The sequence below is a fragment of the Prionailurus viverrinus genome, chromosome C1 (assembly GCF_022837055.1).
Source record: "Prionailurus viverrinus isolate Anna chromosome C1, UM_Priviv_1.0, whole genome shotgun sequence".
In the NCBI taxonomy this organism is placed as follows: domain Eukaryota; kingdom Metazoa; phylum Chordata; class Mammalia; order Carnivora; family Felidae; genus Prionailurus; species Prionailurus viverrinus.
Window position 1 is genome coordinate 162,383,582 of NC_062568.1, and position 12,334 is coordinate 162,395,915.

Genomic DNA, 12,334 nt, shown 5'->3' on the forward strand with positions numbered 1-12,334 from the left:
GAGGCTGGAGCCTGCTTCAGATTGTGTCTCCCTCTCTCTCTGCCCCTCCCCTCCTCATTCTCATTCTCTCTCTCAAATAAATAAACATTTAAATAAATAAATAACCAAAGATCTAATATATCTAACCAGAGTTTTACAAGGAGAAAATGGAATGAGAAGAAACAGAAGGTTACCATTCATTAGAGTCAGAAATCCCAGGAAATCCTGAGGATAAAGTTTTTAATATTCACACTTAGATACACCATAGTGAAATTTCAGTGACAGAAAAGACAAATTACCTACAAAGATAGTAACAACTGAAATGACAGCTGATATCTGAACATAGCAATAGAAACTAAAAGACAATGAATGAGATTTTAATTTTTTTTTAATGTTTGTTTATTTATTTTTTTGAGACAGGGAGAGACAGCATGAACAGGGGAGGGTCAGAGAGAGAGAGAGACACAGAATCTAAAACAGGCTCCAGGTTCTGAGCTGTCAACACAGAGCCTGACACGGGGCTCGAACTCACGGACCGCGAGATCATGACCTGAGCCGAAGTCGGATGCTTAACCAACTGGGCCACCCAGGCCCCAAATGAGATTTTCAAAATATTATGAGAAAATAATTGTCAATGCAGAATTCCATACCCAGAATAAAATGTTAGGGTGCAAAATAAAGGCATTTTCAGATAAAAAGCCAACAGGCTCTTATTTTAAAAAAAAAAAAAGAAAAATACCTCCCAGGGGCCTGGTTGGTTAGCTGAATGGGTAGAGCATGTGACTCGATCTCAGGGTTCTGAGTTCAAGCCCCACACTGGTGCATTGAGCCTAGTTAAAAGAAATTTTCTTAGGGGATGCCTGTCTGGCTCAGTTGGTGGAGCACTGACTCTCGACTTCAGGGTTGTGAGTTCAAGCCCCACACTGAGTGTAGAGATTGCTTAAAAACTAAAATCTCTGGGGCACCTGAGTGGCTTAGTTGGTTAAGCATCTGAGTTCAGCTCAGGTCATGATCTCATGGTTTGTGGGTTTGGGCCCCGCATCAAGCTCTCTGCTGTCAGCGCAGAGCCTGTTCCGAATCCTCTGTCTCTTTCTCTCTCTGCCCCTTCCCAGCTCATGCATGCACTTGCTCTCTCTCTCTCTCTCTCTTCCTCTCAAAAAATAAACATTAAAAAAAAAATTTAATTTTTAAAATCTCCCAAAGATGTACTTCAAAAAGAAAGAAAATTATCTCAAAAGAAGATGCAATTGTAAAAAGGGTGAGCACAGAAAATGATAAACATAGAGGGTAAACATAAATAAATATGAATTGTTACAGAAGCTAACAGTAATTAATGTCTAAAATTCTAGGCAATAATAACATTTTAATGGTGGGGGTGGACTTGTAACTAGAGTTGAAGCATTTTACGGTCCTTGGGGTGCCTCAGTGGCTCAGTGGGTTAAGTGTCCAACTTTGGTTCAGGACATGATCTCATGGTTCATGAGTTTGAGCCTGCGCGGGCTCTGTGCTTACAGCTTGGAGCCTTGGAGCCTGCTTCAGATTTTGTTTCTCCCTCTCTCTGTCCCTCCCCCACACTCACAGGTGCCCACACGGGATCTCTCTCTCTCTCTCTCTCTCTCTCAAAAATAAATAAAAGCATTAAAAAAAAGCATTTTGTGGTCCTTACCTTGCTCAGAAAGACATAACTATATTAATTTTAAACTTTGTTGGGGTACCTGGATGGCTCAGTCAGTTAAGCACCCAACTCTTGATTTCAGCTTAGGTTATGATCTCATGGTCCATGGGTTCAAGCCCCCAATCAAGCTTCATGCTGATGGTGTGGAGCCTACTTGAGATTCTGTCCCCCTCTCTCTCTGTCCCTCCCCTGCTCACTCTCTAGCTCTATCTCAAAATAAATAAACATTAAAAAAATTTTAATTTTAGACTTTCTTAAGTTAAATATATATGTGAAAATCTCCACACCACACCTTGAAAGAACAAAATAAAAGTACAACTTGCAAACTAGCAAGAGAAAGTGGAATTAAGGAGGGGAACTGGTTAGTCAAGTCTAAATCACAGGGATTTAGAGGTGAAGGGTAAAAGGGTAGAAAAAGATATACTGAAAAAAAAAAAGGAGAGAAAAAGATATACTGAGCAAAAAAAGTGGGATCTCATTTTCATAGTTCTGGGGAATGGGGCAGGACATCTTTGGGAGGCCGTTTTCAAAATTCTGCCTACTGCAATATGAAAAAGCAAAGCCCACAATAGCTAAGACCCTCCTGAAGTTGAACTATCAGGTGGGAGAATTTGACTCATAATATATCAAGATGTACTGTAAAATTATAGTAATAAGACACTGCGGTACTGGACCAATTTATCAGAATGAAGAGTCAGAAACAGACCCATGCATATATAAAAACCTGAGATAGGGGCGCCTGGGTGGCGCAGTCGGTTAAGCGTCCAACTTCAGCCAGGTCACGATCTCGCGGTCCGTGAGTTCGAGCACCGTGTCAGGCTCTGGGCTGATGGCTCAGAGCCTGGAGGCTGTTTCCGATTCTGTGTCTCCCTCTCTCTCTGCCCCTCCCCCATTCATGCTCTGTCTCTCTCTGTCCCAAAAATAAATAAACGTTGGAAAAAAAAAAAAAAAAAACCTGAGATAGAGCTGGTAATGCAGATTAGTGGGGAAGAATACACTTCTCAATAAATGGGTTAAAACAACTAATTATCAATGTGAAAAAAAAATTAAAAATAAATCCCTAGATGACATGTTATACACAAAATTCAATTTTCAGGAGATAAGGACTTAAATAGAAAAGACAAATCTTAAAACTTTTAGAAGAAAAATTTAGGAAAATACCTTTGTCACTGGAGTAGGGAAGGGTTTCTTAAAGATACAAAAAGCACAAATCATAAAGGAGAAAGATTAATTCCATTATTTTATCCTGTTCATCAAGACACCTTAAGATGTGAAAAGATAATCCATAAACTTGGAAAAGATATTTACAAGTTATACAAAAGTTAGCTTCCAGAATATAGAATTCATGAGAAAAAACAAAACAAAAAAATAGACTATGTTAGAAAAAAGAATCTAATAGAAATGTACAAATGGCACAGCAGGTATCCCAGAAAAGGAAATATAAATGGCCAGTAAACATGAAAATATGCTCAATCTTTTAGTAATGAAGGAAATTCAAATTAAAGCCACAACAAAATATCATTTCACACACTCTGGACTGACAAAAATTCAAAACTTGTGAAGTATATAGGGTAATAGGGACCCTCCCACTAGGGAACTGCCTCAATACTAAAAAAGCTTAGAGGGGCGCCTGGGTGGCACAGTCAGTTAAGCGTCGGACTTCAGCCAGGTCACGATCTCGCGGTCCGGGAGTTCGAGCCCCGTGTCAGGCTCTGGGCTGATGGCTCAGAGCCTGGAGCCTGTTTCCGATTCTGTGTCTCCCTCTCTCTCTGCCCCTCCCCTGTTCATGCTCTGTCTCTCTCTGTCCCAAAAATAAATAAACGTTGGGAAAAAAAAAAAAAAAAGCTTAGAAAGCATGACCAAGATAAAATTTGCTCTAGGAACTGGCACAAATGTTTTCTGCTTCATCTCTTACACTTTATTTGCAAAATCTCAGGTTGAGTGTTAAGCTTACAGAGAAACTGAACGAAATAGGACCTGCCTATTTTGTTTCTAACCAAGAAAAAAGGATTCCTTTTCTGCCTAGTAAATCCTTCCCTCGCTTTCAGAACAAATTTAATGTTTGTTATCCTTAACGTTATACTCTAAGCCTTTCTTGTCTGAATTACAAGTCTCCTGTGTTGCCAGTCTACCTCGTTTATTTTAACGTAGAACGTATTTTCAAGTCCACCCTGCCCACTTGACTGCGAACTTCTCTAGGGAAGTGATAGGGTGATTCAGGGACCCAATTACAATGTGAGTTACAGGGGGTTGCCCCACACATCCAACAAGCAATTCTCAGACACCAACTCCATGTCCTACAATTCAACTCAATTCTGACACTATCTACAGAGATAGCATCAGATTCCACAGGTTATGGGTTCAGTACTGTAAGCCTGCCCCCTCCCTCCACGTCTGATGCCAGTCACCAGCCCAGATTCTGACACACTAGCTATAGACTGGAGGTTCCAACGAGCCCCTCCAACTCTGGATGCCAATCACAAGTCTAGGCTATTACTTGAGCTTCTGACAGACTGGCTATATATATCAGATGCTCCCACAACCTCCTCCTTTGGTCCAATTAATTTGCTAGAGCATCTCTCAGAACTCAGAGAAACATTTAGTTACTAGATTACCAGTTTATTATAAACAGATATAACTCAAAACAGCAGATGGAAGAGATGTATAGAGCAAGGTGTGGGCAAAGGTGCTGAGCTTCCGTTCCCCCTGAATCTCCATGTGCTCATCAACCTGGAAGCTCTCCAAACGCCATCCTCCTTTTGGGTTATGAAAGCTTTGTTATTGGTGACTGATTCAAGCCCCTCTCCCCTCCCTGGAAATCAGAGGGTGGGAATGAAAGTTCCAACCCTCAAATCACAAGATTTGGTTTTCCTGGAAACCAGCCTCCATCCTTAGGTGGGTCCAAAAGTCAACATTACCATAACAAAAGAATTTTTCACTTTCACTTAGAAAATTCCAAGGGATTTTTAGGGGCTTTGTACCAGAAGGACAAAGACCAAACATATATTTTTTTTATAAATCACAGTATCATAGGAAGATACCATTTATTATTCTTGTCACCCTAAAAGTCAGACCTAAAGACTTGATCACCAGTAAGACATATTTTTGCTGCACAGCAGACAATAAACATTCTGGGGTTAAATGATCTAATGTAAGGATTAAACAAGATAATAGTTGTGAACCATCAACATGCTGATTATATTCCTACACTATTAAAAAAGAAAATACATTTCATGCATAGTATCTCAAGTAATCCCCACAATCTTGTTAAAATACATATTAATATTCCCACTTTATAGTAGAGGTACCTTTGTAAGAGGTTCATGGAGATTAAGTAACTTCCCCAAGATCAGACACTAACAGGTGAGGGTGGAAGATCTAAGATTTGAACCCAAGTCTACTGCTGCATCCAAGTGATTTTACTTCAATATTCCTCAAATTCATTTATGCATCTTTTTAACTGGCTTACTTCAGGACTTCTTTCTCAGAAGCCACAGAGCAGTGTCATATATTGATTTTGGAATAAAATACAACTATATTTGAATCCCCATTGTCATTTATCGGTTGTCACATTTTCCATTTGTAAATTACAGGTACTACTACTTACCTTCAGTGGTTGTGGTAAGCACAACAAAATGCTCAGTGTCTAGCATATGATAAATACTTAAAAAATAGTAGCTCATACCTGTATTATGATTGTGTCATTTGTCTCTTTACCTCCAACCTGCTTCCTACAATCCTTTTTCATTACAATGAAAGCTATTTCTTTAAAATACAAGTAATTTGCCAACCTAATTGCATAGCTTCATCTCGAGCCACTCCCTCCCCATCCTTTTTGTTCCTTCTTCTGATGCTACTCCAATACTGACTACTTAAAACCATGCTCTCATTCTACCATGTTTTTGCACATGTTCCCCATTTCATTTGCCTAGCAAATTCCAAGCCATCTTTCAAACCTTCAACTCAAACGTCTTCTCTGAAAAGTCTTCACTAATGCACCATCATCATGCACTTCTCTGTTACCTTTGTACCTCACAAATACTTCTAGTCATAATTAACACATGGTACCATGACTGCTTACCTACTGAAATACGGACCCCCTTCAGTACTGGATATTCATCTTGTATTTCTAGCATCTAGCACAGTGCCTGGAACATGAGCAGTGCTAAATAAATACTCACAGGGTTAAGTCAAATCTTATTCCCTATCCAGGACCACACACCAGCAATTCTCCTCCCTCTCTTTCTCTCACATCATTCCCAATCTTTATTCTCCACTGATCTCTTCCCTTCAGTCTAGCAACATGGCTTCTCTACCCTAAACAAAAAAAGCCTCCTTTGATTCCACTCCCACCATGATGTACTTAGCTCAGTTCTCTCTTCGATGCCTAATATGTAATCATTTCTCAACTTGTCATCTTCCTCATTAGAATACATTTTTGTTTTCTCATGTCACAAAGCCTATGCTTCTATTAACCTCTTATACATATTCTTTATATTAGAATTTAATGTTTAAATGTATTTTCTTGACCATACCAATAAAGCCTCAAATTCTTCTCTCTCCCAATCAGATAACTATAAACTATTACCAAACAAAGATGAAGATGAAGATGAAGAAACTAGTAAAGGAATATTTACCCATCTTTTAAACAGTAAAAATGTGTTACCTGAATAAGAATTAAGAGAAACTGTCCACCGTACTGTTAGTCCTATTAAGACCACAACTGTCATCAAGTGCCATTTCTCCATAATTTTTCTTCAAATCTAGGGAGGGGAAAAAATAGGACCAGTGCCAGAATACTTTTAACACGCAGTCAGTAGCACTTCTTTTCTTCATCAGAGAAATGTTATCAATTCCCTGGAATTAGGAGTTTGAGAGAATTTTAAGTGATGCTTCCTTTCCAGTTAAATATTGATCTTTATGTCTATGAAGTAGCCTAGAAGAAAAAAAGAGAGAGAGACCAAGATTTAGCTGAGCATAGTCTAACAAAAAATCCATTAAACCAAGTAGAAACACAGAGAATTGGAGGTGGGGGCAAGGAGGAAAGTGGGTAGTTTTAAAGTTCCTTATTTCCTAGTCTTCTAGTTGGGAAATACACCTCAAAAGGTAGCTCTCCCTGTTAAATGGGACTTAATAAATCTAAAGATATGGTAAGGATCTGTTCTTATGAGGGAATATTTCTGAGTGAAGAAAAACAAGAGAGTGGAAGAGTCAATTCCATCCAAAGCATGTTTATCTACAGGTAAAAATAAGACTACAAAAGTAAATTTAGGGATGTTTTATTTTTGGTACAGAGAGAGAGAGAAATTTTATCTTTCTACTTAGTTTGAGAAAATGTTCCACTAAAGTAATTCATGTAGTTTGATTTTTACTTCTTTTCTTCCAAACTATACATTCACTAACCACACCATTTTTCTACCTTAAAGAATGAACCTTTACAAGAATAAATAATAACCCCAACTCTTAAAAGAAAATACAAAAGCAGTAAAATGCAATTAACCATTTCCATGGTTTTTTTTCCCCCTTCAGTTTTCTCCTTGGGTTGGATGGTTTAAAAGTAAAAAAAGCTTTGAAAAATCATGGGCCATTTTAACCACAGGATATACTTTAAATATAACCAGAAAAATACAGAAATACAGTAAGTCAACTGAAAAAACTAGGGGAAAATTGGCACATTCCACCCACTGGGGGGAGGGGGGGTTAAGAATGTAATAAAACATTAGTTTTATTTATTTTTTTATTAAGTTTTTTATTTTAATTCCAGTGGAGTTAATATACAGTGTTATATCAGTTTCAGGTATACAAGATAGTGACAAAAGTTATTATTTAAATATAGCAAAGTCAACTCTAGAACTAATGAAGTCTAGCATCTCAATCAGGAAGAATGACTCAAAGCAGTAAATAAGGCTATGGAAATATATTATTCAAATTTGGATTATATAAATTTCCTTTCTCTTTCCTCCCTCCTACTGCATTCATTTTTAATTGTTTTACTGTTCACTAGAACCTCTATCACAGAAGCAAAGCAAGCAGAAAAATTAAAATTCAATCACTTTCCAATGTTGACTCTGGATTTCACACAAGTTACAGGCCATTATAAACTATTCAAAAAATTTTTAAGTTTATTTATTTATTTTGAGAGGTAGGAGAGAAGCAGAGAGGGAAAGAGAAAATCCTAAGCAGGCACTGCACTGTCAGCTGAGAGCGCACCGTGGGGCTTGAACCCATGAACCATGAGATCATGATCCAAGCCAAAACCAAGAAACGGATGCTTAATTGACTGAGCCACCCAGATGCCCCCAAATTCTTTTTTTTTTTTTTCAACGTTTATTTATTTTTCGGAGAGAGACAGAGCATGAACGGGGGAGGGGCAGAGAGAGAGGGAGACACAGAATCGGAAACAGGCTCCAGGCTCCGAGCCATCAGCCCAGAGCCTGACGCGGGGCTCGAACTCACGGACCGCGAGATCGTGACCTGGCTGAAGTCAGACGCTTAACCGACTGCGCCACCCAGGCGCCCCCCAAATTCTTTTTTAGACCAACACAAAAAGCCCTTTTTATCAATATGCTGCACTATACATTCCAGAACTGCAATACAACAATTTACTTTACCAAGATATCATGTTTAAAATTGATTTTACAATGTTAATTCCTCAATTTAAAACTACAGCTTAACTGGGATGCCTGGGTGGCTCAGTTGGGTAAGCATCCCACTCTTGATTTTGGCTCAGGTCATGATCTCATGGTTTGTGAGTTCCGAATCCCATATCAGGCTCCATGCAGACAGCACGAGCCTGCTTGGAATTCTCTCTCTCCCTCTCTTTGCACTGCATCCACTCCCTCACTCGTATTCTATCTCTCTGGCTCTCTCTCTCTCAAAAATAAATAAGTAAACTTAAAAATTGGGGTGCCTGGGTGGCTCAGTCGGTTAAACGTCTGACTTCGGCTCAGGTCATGATCTCAGTTTGTGAGTTCAAGCCCCACATCAGGCTCTGTGCTGCAGGCTCAGAGTCTGCAGCCTGCTTAGGATTCTGTGTCTTCCTCTCTCTCTCTCTGCTCCTCTCCCGCTCACCCTCTGTCTCTCTCTCTCAAAAAAATAAACATTTTTAAAAAATAAAAAATAAAAATAAATAAAATATAGCTTAACTAATACTGCATCTATGAAATTTAAATCACTAGTATGACCAAGTTAAGTCAACTATCCACAATTCCAGAAAATCCTATGTAAGAACTTCCCCAGGAAACTTAAGTAACAAAAATAAGACTGCCAATAACACTAAATAATCTTCATGAACTTAAAAACAATATAATGCTTAATTAATATGATGCTCATCAAGTGTGCCAAGAGCACAGTGGTGGAAGGGAGAACTGATGGATGAAAGAATCACATCCAAAAAAATGTGAACATCTATGATGGACTAACTCTAACTCCAAAGATCATGACAGGAATAAATTCAAATAAATTCAAAGCCCTGAACTTAAATGTGAAAAAACAAACATACAAAAATCAACTGCTTGAGTACTACAAGGGAGACAACAAGTAACAGGTGATAACTGTCAGTTTTGTAGGGACCCAGAATCAGTGTTATAGGTATTTTGATTTCAAAGTAAAAAATTCAAAAACAAATAAAAATAAAAAATAAAAGTAAAAAATTTAACTAGTTTAAATTTACTTATTGTTTTTAGTAATCTCTACACCCGATGTGAGGCTCGAATTCACAACCCTGAAATCAAGAGTCACGTGCTCTTCCAACTGAGCCAGGCAGCCAGGCAGCCCATAAGTAGTTTAAGTAAAAATAAATAAATAAATAAATAAATAAATAAATAAATAAATAAAGTGTGTGTGTGTGTGTGTGTGTGTGTGTGTGTATTAGGAAAGCTTTTCTAAAGATTAAAGCTGTTCAAAAATGAAATGATTTGCTTCTTAAAAAGGGAGTTCCTCTTTAACAGGTTCTAACAGAAGCTGAACAACTACTTGAAAGAATATTTTTATTTTTTTTAATTTTTTTTTTCAATGTTTATTTATTTTTGGGACAGAGAGAGACAGAGCATGAACAGGGGAGGGGCAGAGAGAGAGAGGGAGACACAGAATCGGAAACAGCCTCCAGGCTCTGAGCCATCAGCCCAGAGCCTGACGCGGGGCTCGAACTCACAGACTGCGAGATCGTGACCTGGCTGAAGTCGGACGCTTAACCGACTGCGCCACCCAGGCGCCCTGAAAGAATATTTTTAGAGTGTAGAATAGATGACTAATTTCTAAAGCGTATACTAAATCCGATTTTGGAAACATATTATGTGTCTGAATTAATATAAATCCTGACAATACAAAAGATTTGGTCTCCCAACATGTTAATGTTTCCCCTAATTCCCAACAGTTAGCCAGTTTTGTGGGGTTTCTTTGATGAATAAAATGGACAGGACTTCTGATCCTTCACAAATGTCTCATGCTAAAACTAAAGGGCATCAAAAACATCTTTTCCGCACATCTTTTTACACTTAGAACAAAATGCAAATACTCCAGACATAAGACCCTCTATCATCTGACCCCTGCCTGCCTCTCAGATTTCATCTCCTCCCACTTTCCTACAAGATCTTCCCTCTCTTCCTAAAACCTGTCAGTTTCATTTATTACCCTCTGTTCCTCTCCTCTGCGTGGAATGCTTTTACCCAGCTCACTGGCTAACCTTTTGTCATTCATATTGTGTCTCAAGTCATCCCCTGGGAAAGCTCATCCTTGACCACCTTACTAAAGTTTCCACCTCTTACTGTTTGTACAATTACCTTCTTTAATTTTCTTCCTAATTCTTTTCACTATCAGAAATTGTATTCTTAACACAACATAGAATAATCTCACAAACATAATGGGTAAAAAAAGCTAGATATTAGGGACACCAGGCTGACTCAGCTGGTGGAGTTTGTGACTCTTGATCTCGGAATTGTGAGTTCAAGCCCACACTTGGTGTATAGGTTACTTAAAAATAAAATCTTAAGGGGCGCCTGGGTGGCGCAGTCGGTTAAGCGTCCGACTTCAGCTCAGGTCACAATCTTGAGTCCAGTGAGTTCAAGCCCCGCGACGGGCTCTAAGCTGATGGCTCAGAGCCTGGAGCCTGCTTCCAATTCTGTGTCTCCTTCTCTCTCTGCCCCTCCCCCCTTCATGCTCTGTCTCTCTCTGTCTCAAAAATAAATAAACGTTAAAAAAAAAATTTTATAAAAAAAATAAAATCTTAAAAAAAAAAAAAGCTCCATACTAAAGAGTACATATAATATGGTTCCATTTGAAAGGCTCATAACAAAACTAATCTATGGTATTAGAAATCATTAAAGAGGTTACCTTTACGGAGAAAAGAGAGGATGGTGATTGGGCGAGGTCTTCCAGGGAGGTCTTCTCAGAAGAAGCTGTGAATGTTCTGCTTCTTGATTCGAGTGGTGGCTAAAAGATGCATTTTCTTTACCATAATCAGCAAGTTACAACTTACGATTGGTGGTGTATTTTATGGTACATATGTTACATTCCAGTAAAAAAAACATAAAAGGAAATTACATTTATTTGACAACCAGAACATAAGCTCCCTGCAAGCAAAGATCCTCTTTTCTTAGCTGTTGGCTCTGTTCCCTGCACTTAGAACAATGTTGGCAAAAAGCAAGTACTCATAAAACATTTGCTGAATGGAGATCTTCCTGTGTATGAAGAGGGGAGGCACCATTTTTACTGAGTCCTTTGTGCCTAAAAACATTATGACACTTTTAACGGATCTCTTCTCCTTTACAGTAAAAAGGGCTCTGCAAAGCAAAGTACAGTTAACTGTTTAACCCATCCACACGCCAAGAAGTTTTCACGCAGGTGGCAGAGAAGTGTCCGTCCTACTTTCCCCAGAGTACATTTCGACCAAAAATAAAAACAAGCAAAAACCTCAGTCGTTCACACCCCAGGACCGAATTTGTTCCTTTTTTCTGAAAGGTCCTTCCCCCAAGGTGGACACAACACCTAGGGTGTGAGCCTATCCCAGAGGAGCACGTCTGGCGAAAGGGACCGTCCTAACGTTTCTCCTCCCTTTCTGCAGCGGTCCAGACCCTCAAGACCGCAGGAACAAAGGCGCCGAGACCGCAGCATTCCAGGGGTCCCACCACCATCCCCACGTCCAGTCACCCGACTTCCAAGCGAGCCTGCAGGCTGAGGTAGGGAGGCCTCGCCAGCCTCCCCTCTGAGTGGGGCTGGACCGGGAGCCAGGCTGGGGATCCGGGCTGCCAGCAGCCGACTGGATCGCAGCGCTTCGCGAGTCCCCCGCCCCTCCCCACATTGACCCACCAGCCCAGACACCCTAGGGTCCCGGCCTCTTACCCCGCAGCCCGTAGAACCTTAGGATTCGCGCCCGCAGCTATCCCAAGGAGGCGCCTGCGCGCTCGCACCCACGGCAGAGCGCCTCTCCGGTCTTCCGCCTCCGCGAACGCGCGCGCCGTGCGCGGGGGCGAGCCCGTCGAGCGTGAGGGGAGGGGCGGGGAAAAGGCGCGGAAAGGAGGTGGCCGGCTTAGGAGGCGGGGCACCGGATGGCGGAACCTGAGAGGCCTCCCGGCCCCGGGTTAGGCTTAGGGCAGGTGGAAAGCCCCTTGCTCTTCTTTCCCGGGCTGGTGGCCAAGGCCCCAGCGGCTGCTTAGTCCACAGATTCCTGTCAGGGGCGCGTCC

At 40.4% G+C, this 12,334-nt stretch overlaps 1 protein-coding gene across 5 annotated transcripts in view; it reads right to left on the reverse strand.

Annotated features, from left to right (window-relative positions):
• ALG6 (ALG6 alpha-1,3-glucosyltransferase) overlaps positions 1-12,096 on the reverse strand; it is a 66,794-nt gene extending 54,698 nt beyond the window's left edge. The window contains exons 1-3 of one of the 5 annotated variants that reach the window (XM_047873805.1): positions 11,993-12,095; positions 10,985-11,083; positions 6,321-6,417 (exon numbers count right to left, since the gene is read on the reverse strand). In XM_047873805.1, coding sequence (XP_047729761.1) covers positions 6,321-6,402 — 82 coding nt within the window. In that variant the 5' untranslated portion in view covers positions 6,403-6,417; positions 10,985-11,083; positions 11,993-12,095. Of the gene's footprint in view, positions 1-6,320; positions 6,591-10,984; positions 11,434-11,992 lie in introns of all 5 variants that reach the window. The other 4 variants (XM_047873803.1, XM_047873802.1, XM_047873801.1 and 1 more) reach the window with 4 other exon arrangements.
• Between the last annotated feature and the right edge of the window lie 238 nt (positions 12,097-12,334).